The sequence below is a fragment of the Panulirus ornatus genome, chromosome 1, assembly GCF_036320965.1.
Source record: "Panulirus ornatus isolate Po-2019 chromosome 1, ASM3632096v1, whole genome shotgun sequence".
In the NCBI taxonomy this organism is placed as follows: domain Eukaryota; kingdom Metazoa; phylum Arthropoda; class Malacostraca; order Decapoda; family Palinuridae; genus Panulirus; species Panulirus ornatus.
In genome coordinates, this window is record NC_092224.1 from 72,920,189 (window position 1) to 72,942,395 (window position 22,207).

Here is a 22,207-nt window from a genome sequence, read left to right on the forward strand (position 1 = left end):
ACTGACATTTTGTAGGTTACTATCGGACTAAGAGAAAGAGAGAGAACTCTATCTTAATCCTAATGAAAAATTCAGGTTTTGCAAAATGTGTGAGAAGAGATTCAAAATCCGTAGGGATTCTACCCCCTGTTGTTTTCAAAATATGAGCACTGCAAAGCATAATGAACAAGAGTGTGGTCATTTGCAATTTTGCACAGTATGCAGCTGGTGTTGATCACTTTACCACTTTTCGATCTTATCACTTTACTGGCACTTTGTGGGTTATCACCGTTATCACTGCCCAGTCTGTGGGTCATCACCATTATCACTGCCCAGTCTGTGAATCACCTCCCAGAGGTATCTTGTGCATTCCAAACTTTGCATAGTCTGGAGGAATGCTGCCTGTGAGATTCAAATACCTCCTAAAGGAGCTGTATATCACCCTCCTGGCTTCGTATGACGTCAAGTAGTTGCGGGTCTCCCTCTCCCAGATCAGAGTCTTGAGGTGCAAGATTGTGCAAGGGCACCTGTAGAGAATTTCATATGCTGATCCTTGTGCCACAAGCTTGTTGGCATCCTCATTCCCGTCAATGCCACAGTGGGAAGTGGCCCATATGAAATGCACCCTCTTCTCTAGCAATACGATGCTCCTGAGTTTCCGATAGATGGCTCATACGAACAGCTCATTCTTATGGGTGTCTCTTTGTATTGATTGCAAAGCACTCTTGCTGTTTGTGACTATTGCGATGTCATCCATAGACAGGACCTCCCTGGCTCTGACAAGGGCAAGGGCGGTGGCAGTCACCACCAGCTCGACCTGGGTTGAGGAGACTCCATCAGAGACCCTGAAGGCCTCTTGATGGAAACTTCAGGTGGCAGCTCTACTTTCTCTAAAGGCAATAATGCAGCCTGCCTACCTGGACAGATCTGTCATTGTAAGTCATCATAGATTCTATGGGGAGATGGGAGGTCCTGCTGCAGCCAAATCTTAGGTGTATCAATCTTCCTGGTGGTGTTCTTCGACTGGACTGGGGACCTCCCATGGTGGAATGTTGGGGACCCTTCTCATGTCAAGGTACTGTTTGCACTCCACTCCTTCAGAGAAGGTTCATGCAGCAGTGAGTCATCTGTTGTTGAACTTCTTCCTGGTCTTGGGCTTGGTGAGAATATTGTAGAACATCTTGTCATCTAGGAGATTGAGGCTGCTGAAGATCTACCCAGCCACTACCACCTGGATCATTACCATGATGGTTGGGAATCCGGCCTCTGCCTTTACATTGTCATGATGGGCAGAGTAGGTGCAGCCTAGTATGATCCTCATGGCCTTTCTTGTATTTCCTTGAGCTTTGTCTTCTTTACATTGACTACGTTTCTCATGTTATAATCTATGACAGATCTAATGAGCATAATGTAGAGCTGCCTGAGGGAAATTACAGAGGAGTCAGTACTCCCACTGGCCACTCTGAGCAGCAGGTTAAGGAGGACATTGCAGGACTGCTGAAGGGCTTGGGTCTGGTACTTATAGCAGTTGATAGCGATATCAAAGCACCTGTAGTAGGTAACTTTGCCAAGGCTCATTCCCTGTTTGCAAAACATAGGGCTCTTCTAGGGTCTGCCAGAGAGAATCTTGGTCTTGCTCCATGAGATTACTAGGCCTATGGAGTTACACACTGGTGAATTTGCCGAGGACACGCTGCAGGTCTCTCACATTTCTTGACTGTAGAACAATATCATCTGCGTAGATAGTCTTGATGATGCCAACCACCTTGATGCACGCTGTTACATCCATGAGGACGCTGAAAATGGTTGGCAATAGGACTCCACCTTGAGGGGTGCCAAGCTCCATCTTCCTCCAGTTGTAGTACACTCCATCCAGGTACACAAATGCATACCTGTCAGGCTTGTAATCTTTGATGATCAAGAGCATCTGGCTGGCCATGATATTGCTGAGCTCTGCAAGGAGGGCAATCAAGTTTGCCCTGTTAGAGGCCACCTTGAGATCGATGAAGGCCTTGGGTTCAATCCATTGACAGCACGTCGACTCCGGTATACCACAGCATTCCAATTCACTCTATTTCTTGCACGCCTTTCACCCTCTTGCTTGTTCAGGTCCCAATCACTCAAAATCTTTTTCACTCCATCTTTCCACCTCCAATTTGGTCTCCCACTTCTTGTTCCCTCCACCTCTGACACATATATCCTCTTTGTCAATCTTTCCTCACTCATTCTCTCCATGTGACCAAATCATTTCAAAACACCCCCTTCTGCTCTCTCAACCACACTTTTTATTACCACACATCTCTCTTACCCTTTCATTACTTACTCGATCAACCGATCTCACACCACATGTTGCCCTCAGACGTCTTATATCCAGCACGTCCACCCTCCTCCACACAACTCTATCTGTAGTCCATGCCTCGCAACCTTATAACATTGTTGTGGTGTTGGAACCACTATTCCTTCAAACATACCCATTTTTGCTTTCCAATATAATGGTCTCGACTTCTTCACATTTTTCAATGCTCCCAGAACTTTCACCCCTTCCCTACCCGATGGTTCACTTCTGCTTCCATGGTTCCATCCGTTGCCAAATCCCCTCCCAGATATCTAAAACACTTCACTTCCTCCAGTTTTTCTCCTTTCAAACTTATCTCCCAATTGACTTGTCCCTCAACCCTACTATACTTAATAACTTTGCTCTTATTCACATTTACTCTCAGGTTTCTTCTTTCACACACTTTACCAAGCTCAGTCACCAGCTTCTGCAGTTCCTCACCCGAATCACCCACTACCGCTGTATCATCAGCAAACAACAACTGACTCACTTCCCAAGTTCTCTCATCCCTGCTGTACCTAATAACTTTGCTCTTATTCACATTTACTCTCAGCTTTCTTCTTTCACACACTTTACGAAACTCATCTCCAACTTCTGCAGTTTCTCACATGAATCACCCACTATCGCTGTATCATCAGCGAACAACAACTGACTCACTTCCCAAGCTCTATCATCCACAACAGACTGCATACTTGCCCCTCTTTCCAAAACTCTTGCATTCACCTCCCTAACAACCCCATCCATGAACAAATTAAACAACCATGGAGACATCACGTACCCCTGCTGCAAACTAACATTCAGTGAGAACTAATCACTCTCCTCTCTTCCTACACGTACACATGCCTTACATCCTCGATAAAAAGTTTTCACTGCTTCTAACAACTTGCCTCCCACACCATATATTCTTAATACCTTCCACTGAGCATTTCTATCAACTCTATCATATGCCTTCTCCAGATCCATAAATGCTTCATACAAATCCATTTGCTTTTCTAAGTATTTCTCACATACATTCTTCCAAACAAACACCTGATCCACACCTGATTCTGCACTGGTGGCTGATTCATGTGAGAAACTGCAGAAGCTGGTGACTGAGTTTGGTAAAGTGTGTGAAAGAAGAAAGTTGAGAGTAAATGTGAATAAGAGTAAGGTTAATAGGTACAGTAGGGTTGAGGGTCAAGTAAATTGGGAGGTAAGTTTGAATGGAGAAAAACTGGAGAAAGTGAAGTGTTTTAGATATGTGGGAGTGGATTTGGCAGCAGATGGAACCATGGAAATGGAAGTGGATCATAGGATGGAGGAGGGGGCGAAAATTCTGGGAGCCTTGAAGAATGTGTGAAAGTCAAGAACATTATCTTAGAAAGCAAAAATGGGTATGTTTGAAGGAATAGTGGTTCCAACAATGTTGTATGGTTGCGAGGCGTGGGCTATGGATAGAGTTGTGCGCAGGAGGATGGATGTGCTGGAAATGAGATGTTTAAGGACAATATGTAGTGTGAGGTGGTTTGATCGAGTAAGAAATAAAAGGGTAAGAGAGATGTGTGGTAATAAAAAGAGTGTGGTTGAGAGAGCAGAAGAGGGTGTTTTGAAATGGTTTGGTCACATGGAGAGAATGAGTGAGGAAAGATTGACCAAGAGGATATATGTGTCAGAGGTGGAGGGAATGAGGAGAAGTGGGAGACCAAATTGGAGGTGGAAAGATGGAGTGAAAAAGATTTTGAGTGATCGGGGCCTGAACATGTAGGAGGGTGAAAGGCATGCAAGGAATAGAGTGAATTGGAACGATGTGGTATACCGGGGTCGACATGCTATCAATGGATTGAACCAGGGCATGTGAAGCATCTGGGGTAAACCATGGAAAGTTGTGTGGGGCCTGGATGTGGAAAGGAAGCTGTGGTTTCAGTGCATTGTTACATGACAGCTAGAGACTGAGTGTGAACGAATGTGGCCTTTGTTGTCTTTTCCTAGTGCTATCCCGCACACATGAGGGGGGAGGGTGTTGTTATTCCATGTGTGGCGGGGTGGCAATGGGAATGAATAAAGGCAGACTATGAATTATGTACATGGGTATATATGTATATGTCTGTGTGGGTATATATATGTCTACATTGAGATGTATAGGTATGTATATTTGCGTGTGTGGACGTGTATGTATATCCATGTGTATGTGGGTGGGTTGGGCCATTCATTTCATCTGTTTCCTTGCGCTACCTCGCTAACGCGGGAGACAGCGACAAAACAAAATAAATAAATAAATATTTAATTTGTTTATGGATGGAGTTGTTAGGGAGGTAAATGCAAGAGTTTTGGAAAGAGGGGCAAGTATGCAGTGTGTTGTGGATGAGAGAGCTTGGGAAGTGAGTCAGTTGTTGTTCACTGATGATACAGCGCTGGTGGCTGATTCATGTGAGAAACTGCAGAAGCTGGTGACTGAGTTTGGTAAAGTGTGTGAAAGAAAAAGTTAAGAGTAAATTTGAATAAGAGCAAGGTTATTAGGTACAGTAGGGTTGAGGGTCAAGTCAATTGGGAGGTAGGTTTGAATGGAGAAAAACTAGAGGAAGTAAAGTGTTTTAGATATCTGGGAGTGGATCTGGCAGCGGATGGAACCATGGAAGAGGAAGTGAATCATAGGGTGGGGGAGGGGGCGAAAATTCTGGGAGCCTTGAAGAATGTTTGGAAGTCAAGAACATTATCTCGGAAAGCAAAAATGGGTATGTTTGAAGGAATAGTGGTTCCAACAATGTTGTATGGTTGCGAGGCGTGGGCTATGAATAGAGTTGTGCGCAGGAGGGTGGATGTGCTGGAAATGAGATCTTTGAGGACAATATGTGGTGTGAGGCGGTTTGATCGAGTAAGAAATGTAAGGGTGAGAGAGATGTGTAGAAATAAAAAGAGTGTGGTTGAGAGAACAGAAGAGGGTGTTTTGAAATGATTTGGTCACATGGAGAGAATGAGTGAGGAAAGATTGACCAAGAGGATATATGTGTCAGAGATGGAGGGAATGAGGAGAAGTGGGAGACCAAATTAGAGGTGGAAAGATGGAGTGAAAAAGATTTTGAGTGATCGGGGCCTGAACATGCAGGAGGGTGAAAGGCGTGCAAGGAGTAGAGTGAATTGGAACGATGTGGTATACCGGGGTCGATGTGCTGTCAATGGATTGAACCAGGGCATGTGAAGTGTCTGGGGTAAACCATGGAAAGTTTTGTGGGGCCTGGATGTGGAAAAGGAGCTGTGGTTTCCGGTGCATTATTACATGACAGCTAGAGACTGAGTGTGAACGAATGTGGCCTTTGTTGTCTTTTCCTAGCGCTACCTCGCACACATGAGGGGGGATGGGGTTGTTATTCCATGTGTGGCGAGGAAGCGATGGGAATAAATAAAGGCAGACAGTATGAATTATGTACATGTGAATATATGTATATGTCTGTGTGTGTATATATATGTGTACATGGAGATCTATAGGTATATATATTTGTGTGTGTGGACGTGTATGTATATACATGTGTCTGTGGGTGGGTTGGGCCATTCTTTCCTCTGATTCCTTGCGCTACCTCCGACACATATATCCTCTTGGTCAATCTTTCCTCACTCATCCTCTCCATGTGCCCAAACCACTTCAAAACACCCTCTTCTGCTCTCTCAACCACGCTCTTTTTATTTCCACACATCTCTCTTACCCTTACGTTACTCACTCGATCAAACCACCTCACACCACACATTGTCCTCAAACATCTCATTTCCAGCACATCCATCCTCCTGCGCACAACTCTATCCATAGCCCACGCCTATGTGTGGAAATAAAAAGAGCATGGTTGAGAGAGCAGAAGAGGGTGTTTTGAAGTGGTTTGGGCACATGGAGAGGATGAGTGAGGAAAGATTGACCAAGAGGATATATGTGTCGGAGGTGGAGGGAACAAGGAGAAGAGGGAGACCAAATTGGAGTTGGAAAGATGGAGTGAAAAAGATTTTGTGTGATCGGGGCCTGAACATGCAGGAGAGTGAAAGGAGGGCAAGGAATAGAGTGAATTGGATCGATGTGGTATACCAGGGTTGACGTGCTGTCAGTGGATTGAATCAGGCCATGTGAAGCGTCTGGGGTAAACCATGGAAAGCTGTGTAGGTATGTATATTTGCGTGTGTGGACGTATGTATATACATGTGTATGGGGGTGGGTTGGGCCATTTCTTTCGTCTGTTTCCTTGCACTACCTCGCAAACGTGGGAGACAGCAACAAAGCAAAAAAAAAAAAAAAAATATATATATATATATATATATATATATATATATATATATATATATATATATATATATATATATATATATATATATATCCCTGGGGATAGGGGAGAAAGAATACCTCCCTATGTATTCCCTGCGTGTCGTAGAAGGCGACTAAAAGGGGAGGGAGCGGGTGGCTGGAAATCCTCCCCTCTCGTTTTTTTTTTTTTAATTTTCCAAAAGAAGGAACAGAGAAGGGGGCCAGGTGAGGATTTTCCCTCTAAGGCCCAGTCCTCTGTTCTTAACGCTACCTCGCAAACGCGGGAAATGGCGAATAGTTTGAAAGAAAAGAAAGAATATATATATACATATATATATATATATATATATATATATATATATATATATATATATATATATATATATTCATTTTTTCATTCATTTCAAGCTAGAAGTTTCAGTTTTCTAAATTGTTTCTTACATTTTTCATATGTATATATATGTATGTGTGTGTGTGTGTATATGTGCGTATGTATGTGTATGTGTGTGTATATGTATATATATATGTATATTATCCCTGGGGATAGGGGTGAAAGAATACTTCCCACGTACGGGACGGGAGCGGGGGGCCAGAAATCCTCCCCTCCTTGTATTAACTTTCTAAAATGGGAAACAGAAGAAGGAGTCACGCGGGGAGTGCTCATCCTCCTCGAAGGCTCAGAGTGGGGTGCCTAAATGTGTGTGGATGTAACCAAGATGTGAAAAAAGGAGAGATAGGTAGTATGTTTGAGGAAAGGAACCTGGATGTTTTGGCTCTGAGTGAAACGAAGCTCAAGGGTAAAGGGGAAGAGTGGTTTGGGAATGTCTGGGGAGTAAAGTCAGGGGTTAGTGAGAGGACAAGAGCAAGGGAAGGAGTAGCAATACTCCTGAAACAGGAGTTGTGGGAGTATGTGATAGAGTGTAAGAAAGTAAATTCTCGATTAATATGGGTAAAACTGAAAGTTGATGGAGAGAGGTGGGTGATTATTGGTGCATATGCACCTGGGCATGAGAAGAAAGATCATGAGAGGCAAGTGGTTTCAGAAGTGGTAGAGGATGTGTGGATCAGGTGTTTGCTTTGAAGAATGTATGTAAGAAATACTTAGAAAAGCAAATGGATTTGTATGTAGCATTTTTCAGTGCAAGGTAGCACTAGGAAAAGACAACAAAGGCCACATTCGTTCACGCTCAGTCTCTAGCTGTCAAGTAATAAAGCACCAAAACCACAGCTCCCTTTCCACATCCAGGCCCCACAGAACTTTCCATGGTTTACCCCAGATGCTTCACACACCCTGGTTCAATCCTTTGAGAGCATGTCGACCCAGGTATACCATATCATTCCAATTCACACTATTCCTTGCACGCCTTTCACCCTCCTGCGTGTTCAGGCCCCGATCACTCAAAATCTTTTTCACTCCATCTTTCCACCTCCAATTTAGTCTCCCACTTCTCCTCGTTCCCTCCACATCTGACACATATATCCTCTTGGTCAATTTTTCCTCACTCATTCTCTCTATGTGATCAAACCATTTCAAAACACCCTCTTATGCTCTCTCAACCACACTCTTTTTATTACTACACATCTCTCTTACCCTTTCATTACTTACTCGATCAAACATCCACCCTTCTCCGCACAACCCTATCTATAGCCCATCCCTCACAACCATATAACATTGTTGGAACCACTATTCCTTCAAACGTACCCATTTTTGCTTTCCAAGATTATGTTCTTGCCTTCCACACATTTTTCAATGCTCCCAGAACTTTTGCCCCTTCCCCTACCCTGTGATTCACTTCCGCTTCCATGGTTCCATCCGCTGCCAAATCCACTCCCAGATATCTAGAACACTTTACTTCCTCCAGTTTTTCTCCATTCAAACTTACCTCCCAATTGACTTGGCCCTCAATCCCACTGTGCCTAATAACCTTGCTCTTATTCACATTTACTCTCAGCTTTCTTCTTTCACACACTTTACCAAACTCAGTCACCAGCTTCTGCAGTTTCTCACATGAATCAGCCACCAGCGCTGTATCATCAGCGAACAACAACTGACTCACTTCCCAAGCTCTCTCATCCCCAACAGACTGCATACTTGCCCCTCTTTCCAAAACTCTTGCATTTACCTCCCTAACAACCCCATCCATAAACAAATTAAACAACCATGGAGACATCACACACCCCTGCCGCAAACCTACATTCACTGAGAACCAATCACTTTCCTCTCTTCCTACACGTACACATGCCTTACATCCTCGATAAAAACTTTTCACTGCTTCTAACAACTTTCCTCCCACACCATATATTCTTAATACCTTCCACAGAGCATCTCTATCAACTCTATCATATGCCTTCTCCAGATCCATAAATGCTACATACAAATCCATTTGCTTTTCTAAGTATTTCTCACATACATTCTTCAAAGCAAACACCTGATCCACACATCCTCTACCACTTCTGAAACCACACTGCTCTTCCCCAATCTGATGCTCTGTACATGCCTTCACCCTCTCAATCAATACCCTCCCATATAATTTACCAGGAATACTCAACAAACTTATACCTCTGTAATTTGAGCACTCACTCTTATCCCCTTTGCCTTTGTACAATGGCACTATGCACGCATTCCGCCAATCCTCAGGCACCTCACCATGAGTCATACATACATTAAATAACCTTACCAACCAGTCAACAATACAGTCACCCCCTTTTTTAATAAATTCCACTGCAATACCATCCAAACCTGCTGCCTTGCCGGCTTTCATCTTCTGCAAAGCTTTCACTACCTCTTCTCTGTTTACCAAATCATTTTCCCTAACCCTCTCACTTTGCACACCACCTCGACCAAAACACCCTATATCTGCCACTCTATCATCAAACACATTCAACAAACCTTCAAAATACTCACTCCATCTCCTTCTCACATCACCACTACTTGTTACCACCTCCCCATTTGCGCCCTTCACTGAAGTTCCCATTTGCTCCCTTGTCTTACGCACTTTATTTACCTCCTTCCAGAACATCTTTTTATTCTCCCTAAAATTTAATGATACTCTCTGACCCCAACTCTCATTTGCCCTTTTTTTCACCTCTTGCACCATTCTCTTGACCTCCTGTCTCTTTCTTTTATACATCTCCCACTCAATTGCATTTTTTCCCTGCAAAAATCGTCCAAATGCCTCTCTCTTCTCTTTCACTAATACTCTTACTTCTTCATCCCACCACTCACTACCCTTTCTAATCAACCCACCTCCCACTCTTCTCATGCCACAAGCATCTTTTGCGCAATCCATCACTGATTCCCTAAATACATCCCATTCCTCCCCCACTCCCCTTACTTCCATTGTTCTCACCTTTTTCCATTCTGTACTCAGTCTCTCCTGGTACTTCCTCACACAGGTCTCCTTCTCAAGCTCACTTACTCTCACCACCCTCTTCACCCCAACATTCACTCTTCTTTTCTGAAAACCCATACAAATCTTCACCTTAGCCTCCACAAGATAATGATCAGACATCCCTCCAGTTGCACCTCTCAGCACATTAACATCCAAAAGTCTCTCTTTCGCACGCCTGTCAATTAACACGTAATCCAATAACGCTCTCTGGCCATCTCTCCTACTTACATATGTATACTTATGTATATCTCGCTTTTTATACCAGGTATTCCCAACCACCAGTCCTTTTTCAGCACATAAATCTACAAGCTCTTCACCATTTCCATTTACAACACTGAACACCCCATGTATACCAATTATTCCCTCAACTGCCACATTACTCACCTTTGCATTCAAATCACCCATCACTATAACCCGGTCTCGTGCATCAAAACCACTAACACGCTCATTCAGCTGCTCCCAAATATATATATATATATATTTTTTTTTTTTTTTTTTTTTTTTTATACTTTGTCGCTGTCTCCCGCGTTTGCGAGGTAGCGCAAGGAAACAGACGAAAGAAATGGCCCAACCCACCCCCCCCATACACATGTACATACACACGTCCACACACGCAAATATACATACCTACACAGCTTTCCATGGTTTACCCCAGACGCTTCACATGCCTTGATTCAATCCACTGACAGCACGTCAACCCCTGTATACCACATCGCTCCAATTCACTCTATTCCTTGCCCTCCTTTCACCCTCCTGCATGTTCAGGCCCCGATCACACAAAATCTTTTTCACTCCATCTTTCCACCTCCAATTTGGTCTCCCTCTTCTACTCGTTCCCTCCACCTCCGACACATATATCCTCTTGGTCAATCTTTCCTCACTCATTCTCTCCATGTGCCCAAACCATTTCAAAACACCCTCTTCTGCTCTCTCAACCACGCTCTTTTTATTTCCACACATCTCTCTTACCCTTACGTTACTTACTCGATCAAACCACCTCACACCACACATTTTCCTCAAACATCTCATTTCCAGCACATCCATCCTCCTGCGCACATCTCTATCCATAGCCCACGCCTCGCAACCATACAACATTGTTGGAACCACTATTCCTTCAAACATACCCATTTTTGCTTTCCGAGATAATGTTCTCGACTTCCACACATTTTTCAAGGCTCCCAAAATTTTCGCCCCCTCCCCCACCCTATGATCCACTTCCGCTTCCATGGTTCCATCCGCTGACAGATCCACTCCTAGATATCTAAAACACTTCACTTCCTCCAGTTTTTCTCCATTCAAACTCACCTCCCAATTGACTTAACCCTCACCCCTACTTTACCTAATAACCTTGCTCTTATTCACATTTACTCTTAACTTTCTTCTTCCACACACTTTACCAAACTCAGTCACCAGCTTCTGCAGTTTCTCACATGAATCAGCCACCAGCGCTGTATCATCAGCGAACAACAACTGACTCACTTCCCAAGCTCTCTCATCCCCAACAGACTTCATACTTGCCCCTCTTTCCAGGACTCTTGCATTTACCTCCCTAACAACCCCATCCATAAACAAATTAAACAACCATGGAGACATCACACACCCCTGCCGCAAACCTACATTCACTGAGAACCAATCACTTTCCTCTCTTCCTACACGTACACATGCCTTACATCCTCGATAAAAACTTTTCACTGCTTCTAACAACTTGCCTCCCACACCATATATTCTTAATACCTTCCACAGAGCATCTCTATCAACTCTATCATATGCCTTCTCCAGATCCATAAATGCTACATACAAATCCATTTGCTTTTCTAAGTATTTCTCACATACATTCTTGAAAGCAAACACCTGATCCACACATCCTCTACCACTTCTGAAACCGCACTGCTCTTCCCCAATCTGATGCTCTGTACATGCCTTCACCCTCTCAATCAATACCCTCCCATATAATTTACCAGGAATACTCAACAAACTTATACCTCTGTAATTTGAGCACTCACTCTTATCCCCTTTGCCTTTGTACAATGGCACTATGCACGCATTCCGCCAATCCTCAGGCACCTCACCATGAGTCATACATACATTAAATAACCTTACCAACCAGTCAACAATACAGTCACCCCCTTTTTTAATAAATTCCACTGCAATACCATCCAAACCTGCTGCCTTGCCGGCTTTCATCTTCCGCAAAGCTTTTACTACCTCTTCTCTGTTTACCAAATCATTTTCCCTAACCCTCTCACTTTGCACACCACCTCGACCAAAACACCCTATATCTGCCACTCTGTCATCAGACACATTCAACAAACCTTCAAAATACTCATTCCATCTCCTTCTCACATCACCGCTACTTGTTATCACCTCCCCATTTACGCCCTTCACTGAAGTTCCCATTTGCTCCCTTGTCTTACGCACCCTATTTACCTCCTTCCAGAACATCTTTTTATTCTCCCTAAAATTTACTGATAGTCTCTCACCCCAACTCTCATTTGCCCTTTTTTTCACCTCTTGCACCTTTCTCTTGACCTCCTGTCTCTTTCTTTTATACTTCTCCCACTCAATTGCATTTTTTCCCTGCAAAGATCGTCCAAATGCCTCTCTCTTCTCTTTCACTAATACTCTAACTTCTTCATCCCACCACTCACTACCCTTTCTAAACAGCCCACCTCCCACTCTTCTCATGCCACAAGCATCTTTTGCGCAATCCATCACTGATTCCCTAAATACATCCCATTCCTCCCCCACTCCCCTTACTTCCATTGTTCTCACCTTTTTCCATTCTGTACACAGTCTCTCCTGGTACTTCCCCACACAGGTCTCCTTCCCAAGCTCACTTACTCTCACCACCTCCTTCACCCCAACATTCACTCCTCTTTTCTGAAAACCCATACTAATCTTCACCTTAGCCTCCACAAGATAATGATCAGACATCCCTCCAGTTGCACCTCTCAGCACATTAACATCCAAAAGTCTCTCTTTCGCACGCCTGTCAATTAACACGTAATCCAATAACGCTCTCTGGCCATCTCTCCTACTTACATAAGTATACTTATGTATATATGTATATATATATATATATATATATATATATGTATATATATATATATATATATATATATATGTTGAGATGTATAGGTATGTATATGTGCATGTGTGGACATGTATGTATATACATATGCATGTGGGTGGGTTGGGCCATTCTTTTCGTCTGTTTCCTTGCGCTGCCTCGCTAACATTGGTGACAGCGACAAAGTATAATATATATGATGTGGAAGGAGAGATAGATAAGGAAGAGAGCAGTACAGGATAGAAGAGTCATTGGTTTACTTTATGGAATAATGAAGGGTACATGCGTAAGTATTGAAGTTAAGAGAGGATTAAGGAATAGCATGATCCTTCCAACCCTGACCTATGCAGCCAAAACATTGACATGGAATAAGTCACAGATGTCAAGAATCCAGTCTGTGGAAATTAGTTATTTGAGAAGAGCATGTAGTGTCACTAGATGGAATGAAGGAAGAAATGAAGGGGTGTATGAGAGATGTGGTATGGCAGGGAATGCAAAGAGAATTTGTTGTGGAGTGGTACAGTGGGTGAAACTTAATACTTGTGGAAAGAGCGCAAGACTGGGAATTTACAAGGAGATATTATGATAGTACAAATAAAGGGATTAGTGTGAAGGGAGAGAAGTTGTGGAAGAATACGTGGAATGGCATATGTGAGGGAGGTATGTAAAGATGGGGTAGGTGCAGACTTTTTCCTTGGCCAGTTCTTATGGGAGTTCCTTAAGGGAAGAGGTGTCAGAGATATAGATAGGTCGATAGAACAAGAAAGAACAAGAATTCAAATCAGGGCAACAAGATAGTGGATGGGAAGTGATAACATGCAGTTAAGGACTGAAAAAGAGATGGAATAAATATTTTGATGGACTATTGAACTCCCATGACAAGATGGCATATATGTGGTGTTTGAGTGAACTGGCATGCATAGTGAGAGATTTGTAATAAGATTATTGAAGAGAGGAGGCACTAAGCCATACATAAGATGAAGTGTGGAAAAGTAGCAGGAGTGGACAGGACTGCAGTTAACAATCTTGAGAAAGAGGGTGGTAGTGTTTTTTATCAGTAATTTAGGTTATTTTACACTTTTATAGCTTAATGTGAGATGCCTAAGGACTGGTACAGTATATGTATATTACCCTAATTCTAAGGGAAGGGAACAAAAGATCGTGCTCAGATTACAGAGGTTTAAGTCTGTTGAGGCTGCTTGGTAAAGTGAATAAGTGAAAGGTGATTGAGAGGGTGGTGACATGTACAGAGCATTTGACTGTCAAAGAGCAATGAGCACTGTGGTTTCAGGAGAGACAGGATGTGTGGACAAAGGGTTTATTTTGAGGAATGTGTGTGAGAAATATGGGAAAAAAATAAGGGTGAATTGTATGTAACATTGATGGATTTGGAAAGAAGTATGGTAAGTGTAATGAATATATGAGGTAAATGTTATGTTGCTAAATTCATTAAGGAGACTTTACTGGGAGAATAAGGTATGTGTACAAGTAAGAAAGGTAATACAGAGGATGAAAAATGAATTCAAACATTAACAGACCACTGGGTCCTTTCATGGCTTTTTGTGATAATAAAAGATATCAGAAATGAATTCAAACATTAACAGACCATTGGGTCCTTTCATGGCTTTTTGTGATAATAAAAGATATCAGAAAGGCACAGATTGATGTGGTAAAAGTTGGAAGAAACATAATTCAAGGAGAAAATCCTGGAGACTGGCAATATGACAAAGGAAATGCAAAAATGTAAGTTATGAGCTTTAAACAAAATCTTAAGCAAGCCTTAAACATATCTGTGCTACTACTACCATCTACTCTGATTGGTGAACCATTCTATATATTAACAATCCTGTTGAAGAAAAAGTACTCCTCTTCATTTGAGGTAAAACACTTGCCCACAAATTTGTATCCATTACTACAAGTGAAATCGGATGAAGCAAGTCTTAAGTTCCTTGTTAGATCAGGATTATCAAAGCTTTTGATAATTTTGAATTCTTGTATCATATTGGCTCTTAACCTCTTTTCTAAGCTAGAGTTGTCATGTAGTTGGCTCTCAAAGCATTTGTTTCTTATTCTGTAAATCATCTTGGTAGCTTGACACAGCACACTCTCCATTTTGTCTGTATCTTTTTTTTTTTTTTTTAGGTATGGTGACCAAAGCTTAACAGAATGCGAGATGGAAATGAACTAATGAATTGTAAAGAGTAAGGATGATTTTAATTAACTTTGGTTAGGCTTTCATTTTATAAGGCTTAGATAGAAATAGAAGTTAGTTAAGGACAGGAGTTCTTACATCCCAACATTATGTATGGGGTTCCATTGTTCTTGGAAAATAAATGAAACACTTGCTGTAGCTTAGCTTGAAATTTCCTGTAGCATTCTTTCCCAGAAGAAGTACGGAGAGATCTTTGTAGGCCTTAAACCTTAGAGGAGTATTCCCTTCATTATTGGTGGATGTCATGCCTCACTTTATTTTTTTTTTCCAAATTAAGCCCATCTCATCCATATTAAACATCTGTTGAGGTTTATAACCTCCTTGCTCGATAGTTATCTCTAAAACCAGTGATAACTGTGGCTGGAGCAAGCTATTAATTAAGAGTTTTTTGTATAAGCAGATGAGATATGAACTGAAATATCTGGTGCCAATGGATGGGATATAAATAAAAAGGTATATTGCTTTGACATCATTATGAAATGCATAATGACTCAGAAAGTATCTTAAAATATCAAGAAATATTTTAGTCCAATCATTTCAGACCTGTAATACTTAATTGTTCCAAATGGTGGTAGAGTCGTTGATGAAGCTATCCTTATGAACAGTCTTTAGGAAATTTGTTGGCAAAGATAACACTTGATTATACATCATACTACAGCAGGTTTAAAGTATGTACATGCAACCAATTTTTGGACTATCAGTAACCTCTATGGCTGTATCATCCCTTTTCTCAGTAGCTTACTTTTTGGTACATCCATTCCTACAACATCTTACTTTTATGAAGATTATTTGAATTGAGTCATGTGAGTTCCCACCAACTCATCTCTTGTTTAGATGATGCAATGATTTTTTTTCTTATAAAGGCAAACTGTTCCTCATATAACATGATAAGTTGGCTCATGCATGATTAGCTGCTAGTTGATGGATTGATATTTTTGTGGATGGCTGTTCAGTAAATCCTGCCTGGTTATTCATTTATTGAGCCTTGTAATCAGGTGCAATTTTGTTAAGGGAATGATTTCTAATGTTTTACGTTCTGTTTTGAATAATTGATATCCAAAAAGGTATTTAATGTAATGAAGATGAAACATTCTTGTTTAGGTAAAAGATAGTCTTTACTTTCCTTTAATTTTTTCTTGAAAATTACAGCTCAAAGATTTGAAGAAACCACGAGGTGTGGCTGTTGACTGGGTTACAGGACTTGTTTATGTTGTCAATGCTGGGGACAGGACAATATTGGCAGTGTCACTGGATGGATCAAAGAAAGCAACTCTAATTTCTACAGACTTAGAACAGACCCATGATATTGTAGTTGATCCACAGTCTGGGTAAGTTCTGTGTGACATGATTTTTGATGAAATATATGATTTTAGTGTCAGATTAAGGTTCATTTACTTGATTGAGTAAAGCTGCACCCAGTAATCTTTTTCTTATTTCTTGTCTGCATAGAATTATAACTAATAGGCTGTCTTGATATTTCTTCAGGCAGTTGTTTTGGACTGATTGGGGATTCAGTCCAGGCATTGATGTTGCTTACATGGATGGTCAAAATAAAAAGCGTTTAGTGTATCGTGATGTACAAGGTCCAGTGGGGCTAGCCATTGACTATCCAACACAAAGACTCTACTGGGCAGACATCAAGACCAATAAAATAGAGACTGTGAAACTTGATGGCTCAGATAGGCATCTGGTAAAACACTTTGTACCTGGTAAGAAATCTCATTTGTTAGTAATGTTGTCCTCTGCATGGTTTATGAAACAGAAAATTTAGAAAATATTATAAGAATATTTCAGCTTCCAAAATATGTGTTATTCTAGTAACTTTAGAATGATCACAAAATTTGAATAATATTTTTCTTGTCACCCCATTGCAGAAATATTTGGAAAGTATGAGTTAGGCATATGTGTTATAAGTATAGATTTCTCATACTTTAGTGTAGCATTGACGTAAGATGAATGCAGAGATGTTTCTCTCCTACATTGCCTATCATGTAGTCATGAAAATTTTTTGCATATTCTCTTGGAAAATCAGGATTAGGACCTATGATCCTCAGTATTTTTGGCCTTCCCCACCCTTGGCTATTGTAGTAGTGGCATTTATTTTGGGCTTAACTTTAACTTTGCCATAGAGATGTCATCAGCCTACTTCTTCTGGCCTCTTGACAGCTTAGACTTCTCAGGGATCATATGATGACAGTATGTTTGCTTCCAGACTGGCATTTTTCATCCCATACATCAATATAATTTTTCTTTTTTTACATATGATATTCAGTTAAAGAGAATATTGCACTCTATGTGTGTTATGGTCCATGATTTAGGATGCTTATATGTAGTTATATATGTTATTAACATTCTGAAGACACTGAGCACTTACTCGTAAATTGTCCTGCACTTGCATCACTCAGACAAACACACATTGTCATCAAACTCCTCAACCTATGGTTCTCCCTGGCTTGCTGATTGCAGTGGAAGGGATTTAAGGGAAGGAAAATAAGGTTAGGTAAGGTATGACTTGTACTCCTAAAGCAAAGGACCCCATTTGTGAGGCTTCTGCAACTTTGGGGTGGCAGTGCAAGAAGTGTTAGAGAATTATTGAATTCCTTTTGAGTGAGAAATTCCTTCATGAGACAGTGCAACTTTTGATTCATAGACAGTGATATAACTTTGCCAAAGGTGACTTGTCACTTGTGGTGCAACCCTATGCATATGGAGTCTGTTAACACTTAAACCTACAAGGGTCTTAGGGAAAGGGGTAAGAGTGCAGTTTGTAGGGGTTGGGGGAATTGGGAAGAGTCAGGTGTTGTTAATGGGTGACACTGCAGTAGTGGCAGATCCAAGTGAAAAACTGCAGAAGGAAGGTGTCTGAGTTTGGGAGAGAGTGGGAAAAGAGGAACTTGAGAATCAATCTGAATAAAAGAAAGGTTTTCAGGTTTAGCAGTGAAGAAGGACAGAGTAGTTGAGGTGAGTTTGTATGGAGAGAAATAGGAGGAAGATGAGTGTTTTAGATACTTGAGTGTGGACATGGTAGTGAATGGAACCGTTGAATGGAAGTACGTTGTTAGATGGGTGAGGAGGTGAAGGTTCTGGGATCATTAAAGAATATGTGGGAAGAGAGACAAAAATGGGTATGTCCCAATGATGACGTATGGATGTGAGGCATATATGAGAATGTACAGAGGAGGTTGGATGTGTTGGAAATGAAATCCTTGGGGGACATGTGGTATGAGGTGGCTTGATCAATTAAGTAATAAAAGCTTACAATGAGTGTGGTAATAAGAGTAGTGTGGTTAAGAAAAGTGAAGAGGGTGTACTGAAATGGATTGGACATATGGGATGAATGATTCAGAAGAGATTAACAGAGGATTTTAGTTTCAGTAGTGGAGGGGACAAGGAGATGGAAGAGACCTAATTGGAGATCGAAGGTTTTAGTGAATATGATTTAGGGTGTTTGGGAGCTGAACATACAGGAGGGTGAAAGGCATCTTGGGGATATAGTGAACTGCAATGATGTAGTATATAGAGTGATGTGTGGGTGTATAAAGAACATGGGAGAAATCTTTCCAGTGAAGTGTGATTGTGGATGTGCACTGTGGTTTCAGTGCATTACATATAACAAATAGAGAATGGATGTGAGTAAACAAGGGCTTTCTTGAAAATTAAAAGAGTTTGGTTGAGGGCGCAGAAGAGGGTGTGTTGAAGTGGTTTGAACATATGGAGAGAATGAGTGGGAAAAGATTGAAGTGGGAACAAGAAGTGGGAGACCAAATTGGAGGTAGAGGGATGGAGTGAAAAAGATTTTGAGTGATTGGGGCCTGAACATACAGTAGGATGTGAGGCATGCAAGGAATAGTGAATTGGAATGATGTTGTGTACTGGGGTTGACATGCTGTCAGTGGACTGAACCTACCCAACAGGAAATAGCATCACTACCCCCTGCTTCTTGAGGTAGTGTCAGGAAAACAGACAATAAAAAAGGCCACATTCGTTCATTCTCAGTCTTTAGCTTTCATGTGTAATGCACCGAAACCACAGCTCCCTATCCACATCCGGGCCCCACAGACCTTTCCATGGTTTACCCCAGACATTTCACATGCCCTTGTTCAGTGCATTGACAGCACGTCGAACCCAGTGTACCACATCGTACCAATTCACTATATTCCTTGCACACCTCTCATCCTCCTGTATGTTCAGGCCCTGATCGCTCAAAATCTTTCTCACTCCTTTCTTCCACACCCAATTTGGTCTCCTATTTCTCCTTGTTCCCTCCACCTCTGACCTATATATCCTCTTTGTCAATCCCACCCTAGCTGTTTAGTTATCGGGCTGTGAAAACACTCTTGAACATGTTGTTCAGTTCATTGTATATGTGTACATCATCGTTGATTATTTTTTCACTGTGAATATTGTAATCAGCTTAGCTGCTTTTGAACTGACAATCAACTTCAGTGAATATTGTAATCAGCTTAGCTGCTTTTGAACTGACAATCAACTTCAGATGAAGTTATGGAAAGGTTTTGAATTTTCCCCTGCTTTATCCAAAGTCCTCTTTTCAGAATTTCTATATTCCTCCTCTCTTATTCTGCTGTACTCATTCCTTACTCTCTTAATCCTTTGATAAGCTGGGTGGCTGGAGTGTTGCCGGTATCTCTGCCACTGCACATCCCAAAACTCCTTTACTTTTTGACATATTTGATTAAACCATTCTTTCTTCTTTCATATCCTTCCCTCAGTATTTGAGACTAAAAGTGCACATGTTCCGACTTCTTCAGTATAAATTTCACAGAACCCTTTTCTACAATACCCTGGTTCCTGAACAGTGAACTTTATTTCCCAATCAGTGTTACATAGATATTGTTAATTTGTTTAGTTTCCCTGATTATTTCCCCTCCTCAATTCCTGTCCTATCTCTGATTTTGTAACTTCATTTACCTCACTGCATTACATGATCTTTTTTTCCCAAATGATGTATCATATATGATATAATTAGTATCTATGCTGGTCTGTGTGATGACATGATGCAGTAATATGGATGAATTAGCCCCTCTCCTCATGAACACTCTCTAGGAACTTGTGTCTCCATGATGTCCTGTCACTACGAGAATCAAAATCCCTCAAGTCTATTTCCTTATAAATGAAATCCTTCATTATCAATACTTTACCTTCTCTGAGAAGTGTATATTTTACTGCTTTATGCTCCATCCTAATTGTTCATTTGTTGTTATCATTGTATATTTGTTTTAGACTTAGCACTTCTTCCATACAATTACCCTTCCCATTATATATATTGTATGAATGGGCCATCTTTTTCTGTTCCTTCAAACTAATGGGGTTACCTATTATTAGAAGAGCCAATCCTCCTCCTCCTGTGTGCTCTTTCCCTCCTTACTATTATGTGCTCATCTGTACAGAAAAGATGTGATTTTATCCCATTAGTAAGCTTTGTTTCCACAGCTCCAACAATAAAAGAAGCAGTTTACCTTATATGATATTGTGATTTTGGCTCTTTACCATGAACATACTAATCCATCTGTATGTGTATACAGTACTATCAGTCTATCATTACCTTTACATAATATTCCTGACATCTCTGCAGCACTGGCTGTCATGGATGGTCAGTCCCGTTGCCATAATTTGGCATCTGTTTATTGCCCTCCAATGGTACTCTTTGCTTTCTTTCCTGTCTTTCCTTGGTCTGTCATGCTTGATGGATACTTTTCTGAATTCCAATTTACTGTAGAGTTTCTTAGACAATCTGAGTACATCCTGGCTAGCTAGATAACTCCAAAACAAATGTAACCATTATTGGTCATCTCTAGACATCTTGATTACATCCATCAATCCTTTTTCTTTCCTTAATCACAGAGGTGTTCTTTGGTGATTCTCTTGCCTTTAGTAACCATTTAGGAAGCATTTCTTTCATTCCATCTTCCTCTTTATTTTTTGTATGTTCTTCCTGTCCAAAATGTGGGTATGCTTTTGTGTTCACAGAACAGACCAAAGAGGTGAGAAATGTATTTTTGAAAAATGAAAAGTATTTTCTCCCTCAAATGATGTCCCGTGAACATTTCTCCTGATTTTCTTACCTTGTCCTGCCTTCCCTTCTCTTTTTCAAAAATTGTTTTTGTACCAGCTGTTACCACTTCCAGGATTATCTCACGATCTGAAAATTCTGAGAGGTAGCCAGAATTAGTCAGATCTTGATATCATCTCTGTGGTGGTTTCACAATGGCCAAAGGTGGGCCTTAAATAATTGAGCTGCTACTGCCATGGATGAGTGGATTATGAAGGGTAGAGAATGCCTGTGCTTACTCAGTGGAAACACTGAGGGTTAGAAGGTTCTTACCCAGAATTTCATAGAAAATATTCTAAAGAATATCTCATGCTTGGTGGACACTACCTTGGAAAGAAAAGATGTTTCGATTTTCAAAACCTAGTTTTTCCCTCTCTCTCTCTTTTAGGAGAAGGCTTACCCAGTAACTTAGATGTCTTTGAGGATATGATTTATCTCATCACTCAAGATACTAACACAGTCTACCGTTTGAACAAGTTTGGGTACCGCAGCCAAGATATGGTTCGCATTTCCCAGCACCCAATCAAGATATCAGATCTTGTCATTGTTCAGGAGCAGAAGCAAGACAGCTCATGTAAGTATTTTACTAAAGATAGTCTCTTGGTGAGAAGTTTCACATAAAAAAATCTTGCTATGTCAAGTATATTAGGGGCATCAATTTGTTTGGTAGTGATTGTCTAATTTAGCACTGTGGGTAGAGTCTTAAGATTTTTTGTCCTCATGAAATGCTGTTATGTCATCAAAGGGAGAGAAATATGGATAACTTAGTTTTCACACATTACTTATTACTTCCATTTATGCTAAGTTCACAAGAACCAAATCTGCATGTATGCAGTTTAGATTTTACCACCCAAATTTCAGTTATAGTAACCTAAAATTCATAGATACACA

At 41.1% G+C, this 22,207-nt stretch overlaps 1 protein-coding gene across 1 annotated transcript in view; it reads left to right on the top strand.

Moving 5' to 3' along the window:
* LRP1 (LDL receptor protein 1) overlaps window positions 1-22,207 on the top strand; it is a 1,167,923-nt gene that overhangs the window by 999,109 nt on the left and 146,607 nt on the right. Inside the window, exons 63-65 of the mRNA XM_071663699.1 lie at window positions 16,396-16,574; window positions 16,732-16,955; window positions 21,705-21,890. Of these exons, the coding sequence (XP_071519800.1) occupies window positions 16,396-16,574; window positions 16,732-16,955; window positions 21,705-21,890 (589 nt within the window). The remainder of the gene's footprint in view (window positions 1-16,395; window positions 16,575-16,731; window positions 16,956-21,704; window positions 21,891-22,207) is intronic.